The 24,530-nt window shown below is 39.4% G+C and overlaps 1 protein-coding gene across 4 annotated transcripts; it reads left to right on the forward strand.

The window, feature by feature from the left end:
- Window positions 1–326: 326 nt before the first annotated feature.
- On the forward strand, window positions 327–22,266 carry lbr (lamin B receptor). 4 transcript variants are annotated; one of them, XM_084737206.1, is made up of 14 exons: window positions 327–413; window positions 5,936–6,110; window positions 6,840–7,046; window positions 8,804–8,887; window positions 10,662–10,842; window positions 12,197–12,393; window positions 13,126–13,180; window positions 14,493–14,687; window positions 14,835–14,938; window positions 15,764–15,889; window positions 16,047–16,215; window positions 16,450–16,530; window positions 17,460–17,582; window positions 21,553–22,266. In XM_084737206.1, exons 2-14 carry the CDS (start codon window positions 5,946–5,948, stop codon window positions 21,711–21,713), a joined length of 1,848 nt encoding a protein of 615 aa, XP_084593332.1. In that variant the 5' UTR covers window positions 327–413; window positions 5,936–5,945; the 3' UTR covers window positions 21,714–22,266. The 4 variants fall into 4 exon arrangements, with proteins under 4 accessions (XP_084593332.1, XP_084593331.1, XP_084593328.1 ...); XM_084737205.1 differs by having other exon boundaries at window positions 365–521; XM_084737202.1 differs by lacking the exon at window positions 327–413 and adding an exon at window positions 2,727–2,839.
- Window positions 22,267–24,530: the final 2,264 nt, after the last annotated feature.

Here is a 24,530-nt window from a genome sequence, read left to right on the forward strand (position 1 = left end):
GTAGGCTACATTATTAAATAAAGTAGGAATTATACCATATACATGTCATGTTACATTAATATAAGATGTTAGTTCTGTAATAATGCATTTAAGTGCATTTATATTTATTACATTATTATGTTCATTTGAGTATATTTTGTGCTCCTTTATAGCTTCTGCGTTAGTGTGTTATTATGATATCCGTTTTCGCCTCTTCAACCATTTTGTCTTGACGGTAATTTGACACCGGTAAACAAAGTAGTCGTGACTCCCTGCAAACCAATCACAACTCATTTAAAAATCCTCCGCTAACCAATGAGGTAGAAGAACTGTTTGAATTGAACGCTGAGCTAGCCAATCAGCGGCCTTCGCGCCTTTCCAGTCACTGGTGGGTTTTGCCCGGAGAGGGAGGGAGAACGAGCTCTACGTCAGACGTGAGTGAAGCCAGTTTTTAAAATATTACGCTTAATTTATGAATTCGTCGCTTCGTTAAGGAATATTTGATCAGTTCTACTTGCTGGAATTATTCGCATATTGTTAAGGTAAGTGTATCCGTCCAGCATGTATGTTTATGATGCGTAATGACAGGTCGCGTTACGTTTCTCTTTGTTGGGAAATTGTGGCTTAGCTGAAGCTAACTCAAGCTGGATGTATAACGGCGCTACGGGCTCCGACTAGTTTCTGGAATCTTAACTTGTCTCCCCTGGTGTAAGTAAATGTGCCGAATGAAGTGTAATGTTGCCTTATGTGCCCGCGACCTTTCCTCTTATATTTTGATTAGAAATGTTTGATAGTGGTGGTCAGCTGCACTTTGACGGTAACTTATAACGTTACCGTTACGGACGCTCTGTTCGGAAACATCCAGATTAACGGTACGTAGCCATAGGATTGTCTGAAATTAGACGGTGCCTGTTGAGTCAAAAGACGACCTTTATTAGATTGTAACGCTAACATTAGTTTGCCCAGGCAGTTTTTCGATTGTGTGCGCAATATATATCTTATAGATCTTTCGATGGGAGCACGTTATCGTCACTGAATGAAGTTCAGTGGAACTTGTTGAAGTGTGCTCCCGGGTTGATTGTTTGACGGGTGCGTTCGGTTTCTTCGTCAACAGTATTTGAATGCATGACGTTTTCCCTCCTTTCCTTTCTGTCGCCTGTAACTGCATCACCGCTATCTTGAAGCTAACAAAGCTAACGGCAGGCGCACTCCGTTAAAGAAACAGCTCCTGACTAATAACTTTACGTTACAACTGAGTTGAGGCATAAACAATACAACGTTAACTTACTATTATTCACGTCGACAAACCAAGCTTGTATTTGCGTGTCACTCAGTATATTATCAGATTTTTTTTATAGACGTAAGGGTTAACAGACAGGTAACGTTAAGGAAATAACGTTGATGAATGAAGGTGCTCCAAGTTATTCAAAAATATGTCAAATCATAACGCAGCAGAAGTCCAAGTGAAGATATCACGTTTAGGAAGAGCAACTATTTGGTAATAACGCATTTCATTCAAAGCACAACCTTAGTTTATATTTGTCGGTGAGTGTTACTAAATTGTGATAGATATAGTATACATCTAGGATTGTCAAACATATGTCCCGCGGGTCAGAATCGGCCCGCCAAGAGGCCTATCTGGCCCACAGGATTACTTAAAGTGTACAAAATTGCAGAGGAGTCATTAATTCCAGATCAGACTGCAGTTCTCTGGAAAAAAAACAATGAATACTAATTGTGGGCATATTTAAAATGTGCAACACTGTGCAAATCATTGTCAATCAGCAGCTTCAGTGCAAAATAATCTGTTGCTGACACATATTTAAACAGTTAACTGGTGGAACCCTGTTGCTGAAGCACTGCCAGACCTTTTGATTTTTAAATGGTTTGAAAGGCAGGGCAGATAACTTCACCTTCTTCCTCATCAGCTTCAACTTTAGTTGGTGATGTGTGGTGATGCCAGCATTACTACACAGGAGAGGGAATGTATGGAAAACTATAACAATAATAATAATAATAATAATAATAATAATAATAATAATAGTTTCTTGATCTTAACAAGTTGTTCGAGTCATAAAGAAGTAAAATTCAGTCTTGTTGCTCAGATCTAAAATACAGAAATGTTATGTACATTTGTACATCCACTGTGATCTGTATATTGTAATGCTCATGTAATGTCAGGCTGACAGAATGTGGAAGATCATCTGTCTTGCAGGATAGTTCATTAGTTGTGAATGTTTGCTATGTTTGGAGAGGTTATTTATCAGATCTTAAGCAATGATTTTACTGGTCCGTCCCATTTGAGATCAATTTGGGTTGTACATGGCTTGTGAATTAAAATGACTATCTAATGATTACATAGTCTTATTAGATGGAAAAGTTCATGGCAGTATAGGATATTGTAAACTAGCATTTGTGGATTTGGTGGTTTTACAGTACATTAATCTGACATTTGATGGCATATTGATAATGGGAGTACAGTTTGTGTCTTAGTAAGTTATCTGCATTTGTTTCTTTTGCGGACCAAAGGAAACCACGCAAATTTATCCTACCACCGAGTAAAATAATATCTCACTGGAATGTTATTGCCACTGGTGGTGGGAGTTTACAACTTAACACATGTTACATTTCAAAGGGGCTGCATACCAGGTGGAGCTAAACACTTTTCAGCACAAAGGGGGGATGTCTGCCTGCCCGACTTCTATTTAAAACCCCACCCACGTTACAGCCTGTATCCTTTCATCAGCCCAGCCTGAGATCTGATGGGAAACTCTCATCAGTCACGATTCAACCCTGGCTTCCACATCCCCTATGGAACTCAGCGGGCAAGCCAGGAGAGCAACGCAGGGACTTACTTTGGGTGTGTCATATTGAGATGTTTCTTACTCAGATGTTGCGGATTTATGTGTTGTTACAAGATTAGATCAGTTACCAGCGGATTAGGGGTTGACTGCACGTTTGACTCGCCCTGCCTGTTTGTAGTAATCCTGGTGAGCCAACTTCTCAATGGACTGTTGTTGACCATTGCTGTAAATCCGTTGATTTATATTAAAGGCTTACAGGAGATTGGATTGTACATAGTGGTTTATTAGGCAATAATCAGCTGTTATTGTTAACTTTAACATGAGGGTGTCTTATGTGTATATGTGTATGATGATTAATTTTTCTTCAGTTGGACAATTTAGGGTACAAAGCAAAAACCGATCCAAAACTCAAAGCAGTTTCTACATGCTACCTGCCATTTATTGAAGCATGGCCCTGTATAAACCACTGGAATTTTAATTAGCAAGGCTGCTGACAGGAGGCTGTCATTATGCTATGTGGCTAAAGTCATCACCAGTCAAGAGCTGGAGACCTGCTTTGCTGCAGCCAAAGTCGGTTATTCTGAATGTGTTTTAAGTCAGTGCTTCCTTTCTTTCAGTAACTTAATGTTCTGGTTAAGGTGCGACTAATCAGACATTTCTTACATATAGCAATACTTTCTCTGTGTTCTTATGCTGGCAGTGGCAAAATAAGATGAAAAGTGATTTAGAGTAACGGAAACATGCACATCTTTTCCATTTATCTCAGTTATTATAGATTTCCTATGAATGAACTATGTGTAACACAAGTATGTCTGTATGATTCGTCTACAGAACTCAATGGGTGTCTAGTAGTAAAACTGACCAACCATTCTAACAATTTTATGAGTTTATGGTTGTCCTGTAACTGGCTGCCTAAGTTGTCAGACTTAAAGCCACAACTGCAGTTTAGTTTCATATCGTTTGTTTGTGCTTCGGCTGCACTAAAAGTCTTTGCCTGGTGGTTGGCTGTAAGTGACTTGCATGGCATGGCACGACTCTTTCAGGCAGACAGTATTGGGTAAACCTAGCAGGGACAGACCTGTCAGCAGTTCTGCAGTCGTGTGGTGGTTTTCTAGACACTGAGCCTCCCCGGTCCCTAATGTTCCATAATGCTGACCTTGCCTGGCCTACCTCATTGTGTCCAGTGGTGCACACACTACAGTAGGATTCTGGTGTTGGCTAACATAGATTGTCCAGCAGCCACTCAGACTGTTTGGATGGATCAGGTGTATAAACACAGACACGATTTAAACTTGGGAAAAAAACACAACAAAGATAATGGCTGATATGTTCAACTGTTTTGTTTCAGAATTTAGATTTTAGTTTTAGAATTCATTTTCTCAATGAATCAATTGACTTAAGTGGGAAATTTCCATCCTCTGTAGTTTGGCTGAAGAATTAATTGAAATATTATTGAAATAGCAGTATGGTTAAGTGCAATATCCAAATCACAGGAGATGGAATTTTTTTGTGTAACAATATAAATTTTATATAAAGCATTGTAGTGGTATAGGGATGCCCTGACCTATAAATCATATTCTCCAGATGTAAGGGAATGTACTTGTTTTGTATAGACCCTAGCAAAAATCACACAATCATTATTAGAGCTGCAATGATTAATCGATTATAGATTTCAGTTTGTTATGTATTTTTTGGTTTCTTTACTCCTTCCTGACAGTAAACTGAATATTATTGGGTTGTGAGTAAACATGACATTAAGGGTGTTACCATAGGCTTTGGGAAACAGTGACATTTCTCACCATTTAATATAAATTTTTTGCATTTCTTTCAGCCCTACTCTATAAAATATTGAATTATCTGAACAATAATGTGGCAGGTACTGAAGAATCTTTATCACAGACCACTAGCACTGCAGTTGACAAATATAGAGCTGGATGACCTTGCCTCGCCGTAAATCTGCCAAGTTAGTTTCACACATCAGTTGACAAAATTAAATCAGAAGCACAGATTCTGTGGATATTTTTTTTCTGTGTAGTTCAAGGCTTCCCTCTGGGGATAAGATCTAGACAGTGAGTTGAGCAGTATTACATTGTCCCAGGGTTACACATATTTCCAGTTGATTATTTTTAAGAATGCATGCCCAGGGGTGTGGCCAGAACAGCCCACTCATCTCTTGTAAAGTCATAGTAATGGAGTCTTGATTTTCACCTCTGCTTCAGTTCCTGTTCTAGCTCAAGAGAATGTTCCTTGCAGGTTTGGTACATGCTTGCTGTAATCCTCAGCCCTGTGACTTTTTGAATAACTAAATACAATCACATGATAAGCTGTGTAATTGCTGTTTTGTTTTGTACTTCACTTTGCATGACAGATCTGTTGTTTGTAAGATTATCTTAGTTCATGGTTAATTTAAATTGGTCTGCTGTTCTGCTTTATTATTTATGGCAGCAGAAGTTGTCAGCCACTCATTGTTTGACTGATATTAATTGTAACACTGGTAGTTACACTCTATGTAAATGCAGTGGACAGAGAGAAAGTTGTGTGTCACATATGTAAATGTCAAAGCAGTGTAAGTGACAATGAGCCCATTGAGATTTTAAGATGCCACTGTAGTTGTCTTTCAAGCAGATTGTTGAAGTTTGAGCTCATGCTGTGCTTCACTGGACTGTATGGAGACAGAAAGGGCAGAGTGTGATGACAATGGCAGTCATTGTATCAAATTATCTACAGTGTACAATGGCAAATGAGGTTTGCACTGCATTGTCAGTTGTCTAGTTAATGATTCCATGTACACTTGATGCCAGACATGTATGGCTTCTTCACTTATGTTTTTTATTCAGAAACATACAACCTATACTGTTTGGATGAATGTGGGGGGGAAACCCTTTACAGTGATTTTTGCTCAGTCCAGTACACCCTATTTTAAGCCGCTGAATCAAAGGCAAAAAATTAATTTAAATTAAAATTTCTTAAGAACTATTACCTTTTATCATCTTTCTCTGTTGTCTTCCACCCACTCGGTATTTTCTCTCACACACTTCTCTGACCTCCTTCTGCTCCTCTTTGCCATACTTGTACTAGCCTATATCATCTTTCACTTTCTCTTTCTGTGTCTTTCACTCTCACTCTTTATCTCATTTTCCACTTGTTCTCAGGCCAGTGAGGATGCCGTCGGTGAAGTATTCGAAAGGGGATATGGTGATGGGCCGCTGGCCCGGCAGCAGCCTGTATTATGAGGTCAAGGTGCTGGGCCATGACACCAAAAGTCAGCTTTACACCGTCATCTACAAGGATGGCACTGAGCTGGAGCTGAAGGAACAAGACATCAAGGTATTACCAGAATCACACAGACACTTTTTCACTCAACTTTACGTGGCCTTTTGCATGTGTGCATGTCGTATCTAAATCTTTTTTTAGTACTAGGTTAAAATTGTAGGTTGTCAGCTATGAAGACAGCCAAGTCTGGAATCATAGGAGTTAGGGATATTAATCAGTTATTAATTAGGTAATAAAGTTTGTAAAGGGAAAGGTTAAACTGGAACTGAAGCTTAAATGGTCGGCCCCCTCTATGGCTTAGCATATGCGCTGTTATGATGAATTGTTATGCAAAAGTTTAACAGTGATACCGGCCCTCATAATAAATGTTGCTTTAGCTCATAAACTACGTAGACAACCTTATCTTGACCCTGCTGTGTAAAGTTTAAATATTATGTGGACTTGCTATATTATAAACAAGATAAGGCAGGCTTCTCTATAATAACACTGTAGTTTTACTCATAAAAACAAGGTATAGTTGTAAGAAATAGTAATAACTTGGATTTATAAAGTGCCTTTCAAGGTACCCAATGATGCCTTACAGAACAAGAAACAGAAATAAATATATAATAATAGCAATGATTGTTGGAGGTAGACGCCATACGTTTTGATGAACAAGTGGGTTTTCAGAAGGGAGTTCACAGGCTGATGTTGGGGGGTGGAGAGCAAGGCCGCAGCGGGATTTGTAGATGTGGAGGAGAATTTTGTAGTTGATGTGTTAATCTCATTTTCTGTTTCCTTCAGAGTATTGCCGGTTTCCAGCCCCGTTCCCGCTCCCGCTCACGTTCTCGATCACCAGGCCGCCGCCGTAGCCGGTCGCGCTCCCCAGCAAGGACCACGCGGCGCTCATCCTCCCGCACAGCGGCGGCTGTTGCTACTGCAGCTATAACAGAGAGTGCACCGTCCACCCGCAAGGATACAAAACAGAAGGATACTGCAGACATCAGCCCAGTAAGTGCTACTCCTGCCTTCTCTAACTCACTTTCAGTCACTTACTTGCGATGCCGCAGAGGCAAGAGGCATATCAAAGCTTCCTTCAGAAAGAGTGCATATATAGAGGTCTCTAGAAGACTTAAAGTAAATACATAAATTGAGATACTGTACTCTGTACAGTATTACTGGTGACCTCTGATGACTGCGTTGTATGCAGAAGAACCACTATAGATTCACTTGACTTTTTTTTGTGAATTGCGGTCTCAGTCTATCGAGTAAAGTAGCCTAGTTAGCTGTCACGTTACCTCATCAAACTAACTAAACAAAACTGATTATTTTCATGATCAATTGTTTCGTCTGTAAAATGTCAAAAAACTGAAAAATACTCCTCATAGTTTCTCAGTGCCCAAAGCGATGTCTTCAAATTGCTTCATTTACCCAATCATGTGTTGTCACAGTTGACGAGGAAAAGTAGCAAGTCCCCACGTCTAAGAATCTGGAACCAGCAAATTTCTGACATTTTTACTTGAAAAATGACTGAAATGGTTTATCAATTCTTAAAATAGTTGGCAGCTATTTTTCTTTCAGTTGATTAGTAGATGAATTGTTGCTGCTGTGCTTAGTATACATTAGGGCTGAACAGATTATTGAAATCACTATAAGATCTACTGCACAATATTTCTTTAAGGCAAAATGTGTGTCAAAATACCATATTCAATTAAATAATGAGGTCTTACAAAGATGTCTTCGCCTTCACATCTTATTCTACAGACTATAAGTATGGTATAAATCTTCATTTGGTATAGATCTCAGCAGAAATCACACTATCTTTCAGTTTAAATATGTGTTTTTTTGCCGTAGCAAACATTAAATTTTACACCAATCTTGAATTTGTGTGATCTGCTAAAGAAGTCAAAGCTTGGAAATAGTGGTGAATTTGAAATTAAAAACTTACAGTAGACAGTAAAGTGTAAGCAAAGTCATTAATCAATCAGGATGCAGTGCTTAGCAGAGCCTCTGCTGATTCAGTTTTACTCCCTGGATCTACATTTGTTGTTAACGTTACCAGGCAACAAAGACAATATTTGAACCTGTAAGAATCAGTTATGAGTTGCTTCCTGTGACACCAATTCAGTCATGCTGTTTCTTGCGTGGGCTGTAGGCTGACAAGGTGAACTATCATTTAATCATGGCTGTGTGCCCTCTGAAGCTGTGTAATTTCCCACACACACAGTTTGTGCAATAGTGGTGAAATCTATCTGGGCACCCCACCACATTACACTGATCTTTGCTCATTCCCTATTCTTTAACCTGCCCCACCAGGCTGTTCGTTTTAAGTAATCACATTGTGGCACTGGCAAAGTTCTTGACCACGACAAAATAAGACTAATTTAAGATCGTGGCCACCACAAGATAGTATGCAGACATGACGTAGATACAGCGTGTGCAAGAGTACACAGATACAGTTTTACCATCATACCCATGGTCATGAAGACAGCAAAGACTCTCACTGTGTCTTTTTTTTGGGTAATTAAATATTATAAAACATGTGGGGAAAGGATAACAGCAGTATGTAACAGCAAGAGCCACTCCATTGTCAGATGTCCTAAATCATCAGTACCTTGTCATTGTTTGGAAATGTGTCAGCTTCTGTCACTCTGGATTTTGACCATAACACCGTCACGTTCCCTCTACATATTCCTCACGTTGTGTTTTTCCCTCCCTTTTTGTCTCTCTCCACCTCCATCAATCTCCCTCCATTGTTTGATGGGCAGGAACAGACAAAGGCAGCTGAGAACAATAGCAACAATAAGCTTGAAAAGAAAGAAGAGAATAACACTGCTAACAAAGTAAATGAGGTGAGTTTTATCTTGTATTTAAAAAGATGTTCATCTGTGTGGGGTAAAAGGCCTGTACTCAAATAAATAATAATAATAGCAATAAATTAGAAGTGGTGCTCTCAAGTACACACATGAACATCAGCATAAATGAAACATCAACTACATTCAAGACTGGACTATAATAGGAAACATTAATGCCACTTGTTTATTCATAAGCTCTTCTACGGTTGCATTTCTCATGAGTTGAAATTAGTTCTGTCAGATTGATTATATTTCAAAGAACAACTGATGTTCCAGGCGCTACTCACTTTCTAATAGTGAATGGGCTTTGAGGTAAGTTAGAGCTGTTGGAATGTCATGATGCATGCACGTTGGGGGGGCCATGTGTGTGTTTTCCAGAGAGAGGCTCCCCTCACAAGATCGTGCTTCATTTAGTCAGTCACATGGCGTACCAACGTGTGCCACGTCTTTACTTTCCTGCCTTTTCTGACAGCTTTGCGGTCCTAACATCTAGACTAATTATAGACTGCTAGACAGTCCCATCAATAGTATGTCTTATTTCAGTTCAGTTTTTCGTTGTTTTGGTCATTTTGCCCACTTTGTTGTTTTGGATTTGTTTAAATCAGTTCCTGAGTAGGATCACAGACCTGAGACCAGCTAGCCTCTAAAGTCACTGTTAGTCTGTAAGGCTATGTGACCTGATCGTTAATCCTAGATAATTGTGTATGTGAGCAGCTTTCTGAGAAAAACTAGGAGATTGGTCATAGCTTAGAGAAATTATTTAATCATTAACAGGGAAAGTTGAAAACTTGAAGTGAAAAATTCTGGACTTTCATGTAGATGTCCAATCAGTGTTGATGGCAAATGTAGTCAAATGAAGCAACAAATTCCTCAGTGCATCCAATATTGACATTTACCAGGATGCATTGCGGGCAAGCTCCTGACACTCATGCCCATGTTGTTGTGTATCACCACCATATGCTTTAGGTGACAAAAATACTAATCTAGCACACACCCTGGCTGCCCAGACGTGGAGGGAAGAAATCCAAGCAACATAAATATCCTGTACTTCTTCCTTGACATATTTTTGTCAATTAAATGTTTTGGCTTACAAAACGAAGAAATAGCTATAGGCTAGTGTGGTGATACACAACAACATGGGCATGGGTGTCAAGAGCTTACACACAATGCATTCTGGTACATGCAGATGTCAGAAGATGCTATAAGTTTGACAATAGCACCCCAAAACGCTGAATATTGTGAGTCAAGCATTTGAATGAATTTTGGATTGAATCATCTCCTTGACTTAACTCCATTAAAAGTCTGGCTGGTTAGATACATTTTTTCCACAGTCAACCACAACGCCACTTGACCTGAGTTCAGTTTTTGTCCATTTATGTGATGTATGTAGTGAGGGAAAACCATATGCTATTAATGTAAAAGTGATGTAATTTAGTTTTCTTTACCTCAGATATTGTACTCACTTTATTGACACATTTGTCTTCAGACCTTCATCAGGTTAAGTTCCTATAGACAAACACCAAGCCCATGTCTTATGCATATGAATTTAACCTGTCAAATCTGCCAACTGAAAGTGAGTACAAGTGATGGATGGTGTGTAAGATTCTTTTTTATTTATTTATTTATTTAATTCTCTGCACCCGTCAGTAAGACTTTATGGTGTGAAACAACTTTGTTGAAATTTCAAGCCCACATCTTCTGCAACATTTCAATTTGATTTATATCTTTTAACAATCCAGAATCCTAATAAGCCTAAATCTTTGTTCCAAAGTCTAAGGTAGAGGCAGAGGCTGACAAAAACCTGGGCCGCTACAATCTGCGCCGCAGGAAGGACGATGGAGATGCCAAACCAGCTGAGGCCAAACCAGAGCAGCTGGAGCAGAAGGATGCCAAGCAGGCTGTAGCTCCTGCTCCCCCTTCCTCCACCCCACTTGACTTTGGTGGGAAGATTGGTGAGTAACAGGATGTAAAGGAAATGCAGTTCCATGTCAGTATGCAGCCACAAGCCTGATGTTAAGTCTTCTCTTAATTCATTACAAGCAGACTGATTATGTCCTTGAACAACTTGGCATTGATTTGAGTAATTTTTTAGAGAAAAAAGTAAAAATTCCCTGATTTCAGCCTCTTAAATGTGAATATTTTTTGGTTTCTTTACTCGTCTATGGCAGTGAACTGGATATCTTTGGGTTGTGGGTAAAACAATTTGAGGATGTCATCTTAAACTTCGGGAACCACTGATATTTTTCACCATCTTCTGACATTTTAAAAACAACTATTAGTCAATTATTCGACTATGGAAGTAATTCTTAGTTGCAGCCCTATTTCGGTTGGTATTAGTATCTCACCCTGTTAGTCACTCTGGATGGCAATCAAGAACTAGTGGAGAATTGTTTACAAATTTTGTGATCCATCCTAATAATATGCCTCTGAGTTGATCATTTCTATTTATTGATGCTGGCATGTTTTTCTGATTGTTGTGCATTACAAAACAATGATGTCAAACTCGTGTGTCTGTGTTGCTGGAAACTTGCAACAAGAACGAGTCATGGCAAAGAAGATAAAACGGTCGCTTCAGATCATACAAGAGAAATGCTAGTAGTGATGTCTGTCAAATAATCATTTCAGTTAAGAGTGGAAACACCAAATTCAAGGAATGCCATGTGTTTGACACTAGGCATGATTGTCTCTGCTTCCCAAACAAGCAGCATGTCCAGTCTCGTGTTATATTAACATTAGCACCACACAGGCAGGCTTTGCAGATTTTTACTTCTAAAGAAACCCTTAAAAACCATGAAAACTAAGGCTGTACAAATATTCTCTCATTTCATTCATTTTAGATGACAGCCAGACTGTTGCTACTGCTAGATCTCAGGTTACAGCCAGCTCAGAAATCATTCTGGGAATCACTAAACCTTAGACAGAGGCATATACCAATGGTTTTCTGAGAACTGTATGCATTTTTGCCATTATGTGCAATCATAAATTACACACAGCTTTTTAGTTTACTGAGAGAATAGAACACTGCCAGCTTTGATGTGATGCAAGCCTGATTTTTGTAACTGCATAATCACTGCACATGCTGCTTCACTGCATGTGCAGTGCGTCACATTCCCTGCCTCACAGCTGGCTCAGCCATTTGACTCCCTTGTATGTTGGGGAGTCAGCCTGAAACCAGTCACTTCCTGTATGTGTGTGTTTCTACATGATTGATGATGGTGTTTAAGATAGACACGCAGAAATGTGTTACACTGGATATGATCAAACTGATCACGTTAGTGTCCATGGTGTGTCTTGTCCTTCCTCCAGGAGCGTACTTCTGGCTGCTCTTCCTTCCAGCCTGGGTTCTCTTCGTGATACTCCAAGTCAACCTGGAGGACCCCAGCCTGGCCAACTTTCCTTCTCCTCTGCCCGCTCTGGAAGCCTTCTGGGATGCCCAGGCTCTTGGCTTTGTTATCCTCTGGATCTTATTCCAGGCCCTGCTCTACATCCTGCCTGTTGGAAAGGTGAGAGGAGCTGAGAGCTGTACACACACAAATGCAAGTTCATTCAGGGAAATGAAGTCCCCCCCTTCTCCTCTGTATAGCAGTGTGTAACATCATCAGTCCAGTATTTCACTGAACACAGTAGAAACCATGTGGGTAAGCTGGTAGCTGCTCTCTGTTTTCACTAATACAGGAGAGACACACGTGAACCAGCACATGACCCTCTTGTGTTTGTGAACTCTGGCAGGAGGCAGAAATTGGATTAATGGTCAGGAGTAACAGTTAATTAGACACTCCAGAGGAAAAAAGAAAGCGCTTGTTCTTTCCTTACTGGGTTGTCTCTGCCTCTTGATATCTTATCTCACTAACTGAGATTACTCTCTGTTCACCTGAATGACATGTTTTATGTTTGGTATTTCAGTTCAACCTCTATTGTAGGTTTAAAATCTGATGTTCGTCTTTAATATTTAGCTCCTATTCCCCTTTAAAAGTCCCTACAGTGGTAAAATGAGGACAGATGTTTACAATAAAAAATCTTATTTGGTGTATGAAGTGAACTGAAACCTATTAGAGAAGCAATGAGTTCTGGCACCTCTCACAGGCCAACATTATCCAGTGGGTTCATGAGTTTTAGAGTGCATGTGTTTACTTGTGAGTTAGTGACTCTTGCTCCCACCATGACTCCCCCCCCCACACACAGTGACTTAAAAAGTGGTCTTGGTCAGCTGTTAATCTCCTGTTTGTCTTCTCCAGCTGAGCGAAGGTATGCCACTGAGGTCTGGGAAGAGGCTGAAGTACAGAACCAATGGTGAGGCTGTGTGATTAGAGAACCAAGGATCAACTGATCTGTTACCAATGATTAGTAGTTAAGGAGACTGGTAACCAATATTTGGAACTAATAAACATATTAGAATAATTTTCTGCTACTTCATACTTCAACTAGTACTTTCTACTTCACTCTGCTACATTTATTTGATAACTTTCAGCAGTTATTTTGCTGACTCAGATTATGAATACAAAATACATAGTCAAACACTTGAACACACCTCTCATTCAATTTTATAAGAAAAGGTTCAGATTATACCAGCAGTGTGCAAAGCTGTCATCAAAGAAAAATGTGGCTACATTGAAAAATCTAAAATATCAAAGAGCAAAAACTTTTGCACACTTGTAGGTCAACAAACGATCAACAATAAAAAGCAAAAAGATTCTCATATGCTGTCTTCTGCACTTGCAATCAAAGATTTAATATTAATGTTAAGTAATAAAAGTGTTATTAAATCTTTGATTGCAAGTGCAGGAGACAATGTAAGAATCTTTAATATTTTAGATTCTTAAAAGGCAAAAACATGTTTTGCCTTGTTTTCACCTTTTTTTTCTTATTACAGCATTCCATATAATCCAGTATTTCTTAGTTTTGATGTCTCTAGTGTTTATCTGCAGTGTGGAAAAAAATAATAAAAATAAAGAAAATCATTGAATGAGAAGATGTTCCCAAACTTTTCACTCCTACTGTCAACCAGCTATTATTATGAACAGTTATGATGTCTGATCATAGATTAAGATTAAGATCATAGCCCAATAAACATTTAGACAGTGCTGTGGGCAGGACATTGAGTGAGACTACTGACAGAGGTGTCTGCATCATTTTTCAGTTAATTTATTTTATCTAGAAGTGGATTAATAAAAATGACGATGCTAAGAATTAAAAGAAATGCTGACTATCAGAGCCCATGATGGTCAACTCATTGTCAGAAGTCCAACTTCTACTGTGAGCCACTTCCATTACAGTCAGCAAGTGTTTAGACCTGCTCTTTAAACTCTGCTGAACAAACGAATCTATTTCGGTTAGTTAGTGTGTTGTGTTAAGTTACCTAGGATGCTTTGATACCTCGTTTTCTCCACAGTTCACCAGTGTTGACAGCTGTTACTTTAACTTATCACAACCAGCAGAGAACATTAATTTGAGCTGAAAAAGGGACAATGATTTTGCTGTCAATTTTGATATAATAAACATCTCTGTTTGTAGTGGTAATTCAATTCCAAGCTGTTTGCTTTTTGTTATCCACATTACATCTTTCTTTTGTCCATCTGTACCAACCCTCTGTGTGTCTCTCCAGGTTTCTTTGCCATCGTGGTGAGTTCTCTCGTGGTCGCCGCAGCAGTGTACCAGGGCATTGACCTCACCTACATCCACAGCCGTTTCCTGCAGCTGGCTACGGCCTCTTTCCTCATCTCCGTCCTGCTGAGCATCTACCTGTACATCCGCTCTCGCTATGCTGCCCCAGAGCAGCTGGCACTGGGGGGAAACTCTGGTGAGGACAGTGATCTAGAGTTACCTACTGACTGATCAGATACATTGTGTTGTGCCTGTTTTATTAATTTGATTATTTGTTGTTTTGTCGTTTGGTTTATAGTTTGCACAGTTGTCTGATTTGTTCTCTCTCCCTTGGTTTCTCCAGGCAATGTGGTTTATGACTTTTTCAAAGGACATGAGCTCAATCCACGCATCAAAGACTTCGATCTGAAATTCTTCTGTGAGATGCGTCCTGGTCTGATTGGCTGGGTGAGTCGTCATGAAATACCAACACAAACTCAAAAAAACACCAAAAAAACAGAAAAAAACCACACCCTTGCTGAGCACTCAAATGACTATCAGTCATTGTATCTTTATTTTAAAAATGTGCCTGAACACCACAGCTAATTGTAGATTTTAGGAAATGTGTCACTTGGTCTGTGTCATTTTCTGCTCACATTGCGTCCTCTGGTGGCCATGCGTGGAACTGATTTTAAACCTCAGACTTTTGGTATGAACCAGAGTTATTATAGTTTTGTTTTTTGTTAGTGTTTTTATTTTATTCTTAATTTTTGTTTTCAGATCAGTTTACTTTCAGTTAATTTCCAGAGTGTCTTTGCTCATTTCAGTTTTTATTGTCTAAACATGTTCAGTTGTAGTTTGTTTTTATTAGTCTCAAGTATTTGTTTTAGTTTTTTTTAATTAATGTAATATTGGTTTTTTTTTGTCAGGGGCAAGATTTTAAGATGTTCAGAAATGGTATTGCAATACAAGCACAACACTTTGTGAAGGCGGTTGATTCACAGACATCCCAGAATGTGATAAACATGGACCAATGTCTCTTTATGCTTGTTGTGTTGTCTAATTTGACCAAAGACTAAAACATTTCTTGTATACTTTTTATTTTATCTTAGTTTTTTAAGTACACAATATTGTTTCAGTTGGTTTCTTTTTCTGAAGTGAAGGTTCTGTACCGTTGTCAATGTAAAGTACTTAACAAGGGAAGGCAGGTTAACTTTACAAATTGTCATATAGTATTGTAGATGATTAGGGAACATTCATAATGATGTTGGATTTTCTCTCTCTCTCTCTTAGTGTTTGATCAACTTTGCGATGGCGCTGGCTGAGATGAAGCAGCAGGGTCTGGACGCTCCATCTTACGCCATGATCCTTGTCAACCTCTTCCAGCTCCTCTACGTGGTGGACGGCCTCTGGAATGAGGTGCGCTTAGCAGAGCACAAGATAAAAATGTGCCACAACAGTGACAACGGTTTTCTTAAAAATATCAGAAGGGAGTTCGATAAAGCGCATTCATAAATAAAGTAATTACCTACATGGTGTGGTAAACAATTCTAAACGTGTGTTTTTGTGTCTTCAGGAGGCCATCCTGACCACCATGGACTTGATGCACGATGGTTTTGGCTTCATGTTGGCGTTTGGTGATCTGGTGTGGGTTCCCTTTACTTACACTCTGCAGGCCTACTACCTGGTCAGTCACCCCAACACCCTGAGCCTCCCTGTCGTCGCAGCCATCGTCGCACTCAAATGTAAGTAGCAGAGCATCAAACCGAGGTCAATGCTGATCTGGATTAAAGATTTGGATCGTTAGATTACATAACTGTTAAGATAATAGTTCTTGTTATATTATCTTGAGGTCATGTATGGGTACTCTGTAAGGGCATTGACAAAAAGACAGTTTGATTATTTCAAAGAGATGAAGTTAACACTTGAGTAGTTATTTGTGGTTGCTAAAGTTTTCTCTTGGTCTGTCTGTCTTCTAGTCGTCGGCTTCTACATCTTCAGGAAATCCAACTCTGAGAAGAACGCCTTCAGGAGAAACCCATCAGATCCCAAACTGTCTTGTAAGTTCTCCTGCTAGGCTCAACGCTAATTATGTCAATGTTAATGAGCTGACTATTTTTTTCCTCCTACACATTTCTTTATTGGCCTCCAAGAGAAATTACTGGAGCTCAACAGCCATTAAAGCGACTAATGTTTTTAGCTCTCCAGTTGTCTCCACACCAGAGTTACAGTATGTTTGTGACTGAGTTGTCAGCAGCAGTATGTTCTCAAAGAATAACAGGAATTTACTTGGTTTGTGTGTTTATTCATTCCATGTTTTCCTTAATTGAGGTCAATATGTGCACCTAAAACCCTTTCACATACAGCTTGAACTGTTTATCTCTTAGTGATACACAGTATGGATTTTTTTTCGAGCGGATGCACTCACCAATAATCACCTGCATCTCATGGCTGGCACTTACAATATAAGCAACTATCCCCCGATGTGTATTTTCATAAGATGTACATAGAACTTGTAGTTAATGTACACTTGAGGGTAAGAAACGTTAAGATGTAGTGAGCAAAGACAGATGATTTAATTGTCCATAGTTCTGACTGAACCAAATCTAAATGGCATCACTATTAAAACAAAACAAACCCTTCTGACTCTTTTGATGAACTTCACATTAGAAAACCTCTAGCATTTTTCTCAAAGAATTCAAATGAAATGCTTTGACATAATCTGTCAAATCAGCAGATATTTATCAACAGAACCTTATATTTGAGCCCGATCCTTTTGTTTTTTCCTAAATAATTACAGCAGAAAAAAAACACTATTAAAAATGCTGAAAATACGAATTATTATGTATGATAAACAGGACTCCTTGTCAGTAAATTAAGTAATGTAAATGCATGATTTTGCTATCAGATTGAGCTCTGCTTTATTTCCTTCTGCGTCCTTCTCTGTCTCATTGATAACCTCTGTCTTGGTGTTTTCTGCTCTCTCCAGATTTGAAGACTATCCCCACAGCTACAGGGAAGAGTCTGCTGGTGTCTGGCTGGTGGGGCGTCGTCCGCCACCCCAACTACCTGGGAGACCTCATCATGGCTCTGGCCTGGTCTCTACCCTGTGGTGAGTTGGTTTCACGTTTGCACCACAGCACATTATTTTTACGAATCAAGGTGCAGAATGAAGCATGCAGACAAGTGAACAGGGCACTAGAGGACAGGCTAATAAGGTGTAGTATTTTCCACAACTTCAAGTGTGCAGCAGTCTGGCTCACTGGATGTAATTTGTGGATATAAGTCTGCTATTAGCCACCTATTACAGGCAGCATTCTCCTTTCCTCTCAACAACAAATTTGAGAGGTTACCTTGTTTTTGTGAGTAATGATGTACATATTAATTAAGAATTACAATAATAAATAGAAACAAAGTTTGCTTGTACTTTTTCTTGGTTGGTGTTTGGGTTGCATGCAGTTCCTGCACATCTCTCCACCAAGTCATGTGGAGGAAGAAGCCTTGCTTGCACTGACCTCTAGTGGTTGAAATGTTAAAGACTCAGACCCATCTTCACACATCATTGTGTTACAAGCCAACATGTGGCCAAACAGCTGGTGACAGGAAAGAAGTGTGGCTATTTTGCAGCAGCCTGGTGTTGGTGGAATAAAACTGAAACAAGGAAACAACAATGAATTTGATGTGCGTGATGGGCTTTGACAGTGTGCGCTCAACACTGTCAGTGTCAGTTGTTGATTGACAGTGTAAACGAACAACACAGCTGTTGCCTTCAGATGGCTGTTAATCAGCTGACAGGAAGCATCAGCTGTTGTCACTGACAGATGCTGGCCACCTACCACCTCACCCGCCCCCACCGAAAAATACAAGACTGGAACATTCGCCCCCGTAAGTCTATCCTGATCTTAGGAGACTCTAATATTAACAGAATTCCCGCACACACAAACCCCAATATCCAACTTGACAGTTATCCAGGCGCTACCCTTACCATTTCCTCAAAGTACTGGAAAAAACTCCCGTTAACCACAACACGAAGATTTTGGTATTATCGGTTGGCATCAACAACAAAGATCAAGATGCCAAACTTACCTCTATTAAACAATTGAAGGCCCTGTATAAGCAGGCCTGTACAGTCTTTCCCAACACTGACATTTACTTCCCGATTATGAATTTTTCCTCACATTTGACAGATATACAACAGTCAAATCTCAAACTCATAAACAATACTATTGCCACCCATTTCCCCTTCCTGGCCTAAATTCCACGACACCTTCAGTACAGAACCGGACCACATCCACTGGACCCCCGTGACAGCGCGCGCCATCTTTTCCTACTGGTGTCAACAACTAAATTTACTCATTCCCATAAAGCAAACCCGGCCACACACACCACCCTCTCATCCCAGACCCTGCAACTAATAGCCTCACAACTCAACTCCCATTCTAACGTCCTCAATCTCCACCCTTTTCACTCCATCCCCTGCTCAAATCGAACTATTAGAAAAAGGACTCTCTTTCATCCCCCGCCCCACCCGCTTCGACCGGGAGGAACTTCGAAGGGACATTCACACATACCACAGACGAATTAAACTCACTGATTATTTCCACAACCGTTCCAGCCATAATTCTCAACCATTTACTTATCCTTCACACTGGGAACCGGCTATTACTCAATTACACCCCAATACTGTAAAACTTATCAACCTGGATAACAAAACCTTGTGCGCCTTTCGGCCCCCGGCAGATATCCCGGATAACCTGTCGGGGGCCAAACGCCGCGCATTAAAACAATTGTCACACAATCCCAACATAATCATAAAACCAGCCGATAAAGGCTCGAAGGTTGTGCTTATGGATAGGCAACAATATCTCCTGGAAGCCAACCGTCAGCTGAACAATACTACATATTATACTCCCATACCCAACACCATCCAGCTCAATACACAACTACAGCTCAGGCAAATTATTCATTCATTATACATTAAAAAATACATATCAGCCAAACAACGTGATTTCCTCTACGGTCCCAGCATCCCCTGTCACAGCTTTTTTTTATTTCCTACCCAAAATTCATAAAGATCCTAAATCCTGGACGGTGCCCTTCGAAGTTCCTCCCGGTCGACCCATAGTTTCGGATTGCAATAGCGCCACATACAATGCATCCCGCTTCATAGACTCCTTTCTCAACCCTCTCTCTACCCTCCATCCCAGCTATATTAAAGACACGTATCATTTTATCGAATTAATCAGAAATAAACCAGTCCCTAATAATACCTTCTTATTTACGATAGATATTGATAGCTTATACACAAATATTAATACGGACCTGGACCTTTCAAAATAACCCGGATCCAACTAGACCAGATTTGGAGCTTTTACAATTAATTTCATTAAGCCTTAAAAGTAATGATTTTACTTTCAACAATCAGCATTACTTGCAAATTCATGGGACGGCTATGGGACAGCGTTTCGCGCCAGCCCACGTGAATATTTATATGAGCGAGTGGGAGCGAGAGGCGCTGAGCAAGTGCACACTTAAACCCTCAGTATACCTTAGATACCTCGACGACATCTTTGGAATCTGGCCATGCGATCTACCTTCTTTTCAGCAATTCGTCACTACTTTAAATAATCATCACCCCTCCATCACCGTTAAATCAACAATAGACGCCCAGCAGGTTCACTTCCTAGACACTACCGTTTTTCTTTCACCTATCAATTCCACATCCAAACAGATTTTAACGAAGGTTTACTTTAAAAACACTGATACCCAGGCACTGTTACAAAAATCAAGCTATCACCCTAAGCACACATTCTCCGGCATTATTAAATCCCCCATCATCCGTTTTCATCACATTTCATCACTTCCTTCTGACTTGCATAATTCCATCCAGATCCTTTTCAAAGCACTTCATACTCGAGGTTACTCAAGAAGATTCCTGAGAAAAATTAAAACAAGCACCTTGGCGCCTCTCGCTCCTGCAGTTTCAGCATCTGTAAATACGTAAAAAACGGGGTGTACCAGTTTACAGGTTTCATCACAGAACAATCTTTTATACATTTGTTGGGCAACAATATGATATTTGCTGAAAGTCTGCCCTCCAATCTATGCGAGACAAGATCATATACCCATTTAACACAATATATTATTCAATGACATTGTGACATGTTTTCTTTTCCTCGATTTAATGGCTTTATTACAGTAAAGTGATGTAATTTTTTTGAAGTTACCAGACTGTTCTAGCTGTTCTATTATTTGCCTTTACCAACTTAGTCATTATATCTACAGTACTGATAATTATTTATCAAAAATTTCATTGTCTCAATATTTTGTGCAAGCACCAATAATTACATTGTAGAATGTTACGGATAATATTAATTTTCAGCCATATCGCTCGGCCCGGACAACACAAATAATTATACCTGCATAGATACATTACCTTGAAATTGATTCCACTAACACACGTAAAATATGGCTTAACAATAAGAATATTTAACAAAGATTTAAAATTACTGGGTAATAACTGTTATAGCAAACTTCTAGTCACTGCTAGCTTAAGCTTTTTACATTACATAAATTAGCCTAGTGACTAATTTTTGAAGCTATGAGTAGAGGAAGATTCTGTTACTTTGTCTGACTCACTGCTGGTTAAAGTCACTGCATGTCCTGACAGAAAACCACAGTTGAACGTCACCCTGCCTGCATGCTTTTTCAGTCTAACGTTGATGAAGCAGTTGCTACTGTTTCCATTGCAAAAGCAACATGTTAGCGGACAGCTAAGGGAAATGTTGTTTGCGTGCACCTTGTGCTTCGACCCCTCTTTCTCTGAAATGGCCCTACTTTATTCCAGAGAAGGGAGTAAATGTCTTCACTGTCTTTTTCTTTGCTGCTCGCCGTTATCTGTCGGGGGTGAGCACCGTTTGAATGTTTAGGAAAGAGGTGCACTTGAACAGAAACTGTGTCACAGACGTGCCATCTTTGCATCAGTGATATTGCATTGTTACCAACTGATGAATTCAATCAGATTAAAATGTTTTTTTCCTCCTCCCCTGTGCTCCCAACCCTTTTACCATCCACATCTTTAGGCTTCAGCCACCTCCTGCCGTGGTACTACATGATCTACTTCATCATCCTGCTCGTGCACCGAGACTCCCGGGACATGAGCGAGTGCAGGAGAAAGTACGGCTCGGCGTGGGACGAGTACTGCCGAACTGTTCGCTACCGGATCATTCCCCGCGTCTACTGAGGATCCCGCCGCTGGACACTCCCGAGCTGAGGCCTTTTTTTTTTTTTCCTTTGTGACCCAATGTTATGGCTGCAAAGGCTCACAAAAACCCAAATATGAATGGATTGACTGACTGATTTGTCTTTTTAGAATCTTTTTTTAACCAAGAATTTTTTAAAAATCTTGATTCTGGACTGAAGGTGCTACAGTACTTTGAAGTTTTTGATGGAAGAAAAAGTCATTGGTATCATGGATTGTTTGAAGAATTGCCTTTTTGAATAGAAAGTACTCAAATATATTTTAAAAGTTTACAAAATGGGTGGGGAAAAAACGCCTCTGCAAGGAATGTCTTGTTAGGATGTATATTTTTGTATATACACATTTGTTTTTATACTTCAAGAATAACTCACTGCTCGCATACATTTTTTGGTAAAATTTACTCTTTGCTCTCATATTCAAAATGTTAAAATATCAGCTTGGCTATTATGAATAATTTTGTAAGTATGCCTTCCCACTATAATTATACTGCTTGTGTATATTGTGAAGGATGGGATTAAAAATTCTTTTTAAATGACGTGTACAGTGGAACTAGGACTCATGTTCTTTCTCAGGACCCAGGATGTTGTCAGAAAGTTGAATTAGAGAAGTTATGTCTTAATTATTTTGTTGTGTATAATTTTATATAGATTTCTAGTTTTTGACTTGAGAGTGTGAAATGATTTTGGTGATTTCAAGATGCACTAATGCGTAAAGGCATTTTAATTCCCTTACGTTATCGATTCCAAAGTGTATTTGATTTGGCTTTGCTACCTCAGGTTCACTCACTGTCCAGTCCTTCCTCCTCTGTGCCCTCTGGGAGGCAGTGTGTGTAATTATGAGTGTGACGTCACTGCTCAAGAAAGGAAAAAAACCTGACTTTTTTCATTTCAACCAAAAAAAAAAAAAAAACAAGTTAGTGTCCGTTATGAACCAGTACCCATCCATATCATGCGAGTCATGCCTTTAGAATCCCAACTACCTTTATTTTTGGCATTTTTATGTCGCTGATGAAACCTTTGTATTTTGTCCTGCTAGTCTCTGGAACATATTCCACCACTGCCACATGAATTTGGTTTGAACCCGGGTCGTTTGACTGTGGCAATTTGAATGAAGTTTATACTGTGACAACATGCAGAGCTGTTGACTGTGTGCATTTGCAAACCCAAAATATTTTTATGCATGTGCCGCTGTAGAGGAGTAAATAAAGTAGCAATACAATAACTAGGCTAGGTAGCATTTTTTTTATGCTGTGCTGACTGAATACTATGTAAATATTGTTTTGTTTTATTTTGTTTTTAATCATGTTAATTTGAGTAAAAGAGATGATAGTAGTGATTCTAGAAATGTTTCTCATTAGATATTTAATGAATTTTAATGTTGCTTTTTCTTTTTTTTTTTAAGTTAACTACCTAATTTTGACCACTGTAGTTATGTTTACAGCTAGATCTGCCATATTTCTGGACAATATTTCAAATTGTTTTAAAGCAAATGTAAAATCACCTGATCAGAGAGAAAATATGTTTGATACTTGAGATGCCATCCTGTAGTCCCCCCATACACATATGGTGATTTTTTTTTTTTCTCTCTCCTAATATTATGTGTTAAAATTTCTCTCCTTGGTTTGGCGGTCTGTGAGTGGAAAGCTATGAGTTGGATGTACTTGGACATATGACAACAGTGAATGAGAAGTTTAACAGGTCCAGCAGGCTGTCAGTGTGACAGTGGCTGGAAAAAGCTTATCTGTACAAATGTTGCAGCATAAAATAAAAAATTACAGTATTTCCTTTTTCTGCTTTCTGTGGATGTGTTCATTTATATGCTCTTTGATTATGGTGCTAAACCCTTGGGGACTGTGCTACAAAAATTTTGAGTTAGTGAGATAATTTCCAGATTAACGCTGGGTTTAGTAGTTCTACAACGGCGGTTCACATCTTACGATGCTAACTTCTACTGAATGCCTAAACTGCTTCAGAGCAGAGAGGTATTAGATCAACATAGATAAAGAAAATGGCCAAGTTTAGCTCATTTAAGTGAGCAATCCATGACTGTGGTTTACAGAAATACCTGCCCAGTAACCATGGTAACCTAAATCACTCAACAAGCCTGCTCTGAGGCTGCTTAACTGTCAAGCTTAATTTATCTGTGTCAAAGAATTCACGGAAACACAATCCCAAAAAACAGTTCCTGTGTCTTTTTGCACTCAGATCACTCATGTCCATGCAGAAATAAAAGTTAGACCGTTTTCAGTGAGACTAAGCATGAATTTATGTGTTTAATTGTGCCTCCGCCTGACGAAGGTGCCGGGCTGGAGGTGTACTGTTCTCCAGTTGTCCGGCCGTACGTGAGTCTGTGTGTCTGTCCTTCCGTCCGTCCGTCACAGATTTTTGTTTGCATGACAACTTTTGAACGGGTGGACGGATTTGCACCAAATCTTGTGTGCTAAGACTCTATAAAAGGAACATGAACTGATTAAATTTTGGAGACCAACGCTTTGGAGATGGCTGCAAAATGGCCGCCTGACAGACCTGTCTCTAAAAACACACTTATGCCAGTAACTTGGTCAATTTTAAAGCTTTTCATCTGAGATTCGGTCAGTACAACGTTTATGCCTTGCCCACATTATGTATCATGTGCATTATGATATCATGCGATCCTGCAACACTGGGGGAATCCATATGTGACACTGACTTTGACCTTAATCCAAAACAAAACATAAAGGTTAAACATGACACTAATACATTACAGTGGCCTTTAGCTTAATCGGGCAAGATAGTCCACATGGGCCTATTAATTTTTTGT

This window comes from Lutjanus erythropterus, chromosome 15, assembly GCF_056507025.1.
Source record: "Lutjanus erythropterus isolate fLutEry1 chromosome 15, fLutEry1.hap2, whole genome shotgun sequence".
Taxonomy (NCBI): domain Eukaryota; kingdom Metazoa; phylum Chordata; class Actinopteri; order Lutjaniformes; family Lutjanidae; genus Lutjanus; species Lutjanus erythropterus.

Excerpts from the sequence above, each read along its gene's own strand:
- lbr (XM_084737202.1), top strand. The coding sequence starts at position 2,742 with ATGGGAAACTCTCATCAGTCACGATTCAACCCTGGCTTCCACATCCCC. Across the intron at positions 12,394-13,125 it reads ACATCCTGCCTGTTGGAAAG|CTGAGCGAAGGTATGCCACT; the intron begins GTGAGAGGAGCT and ends TGTCTTCTCCAG. Across the intron at positions 13,181-14,492 it reads GCTGAAGTACAGAACCAATG|GTTTCTTTGCCATCGTGGTG; the intron begins GTGAGGCTGTGT and ends GTGTCTCTCCAG.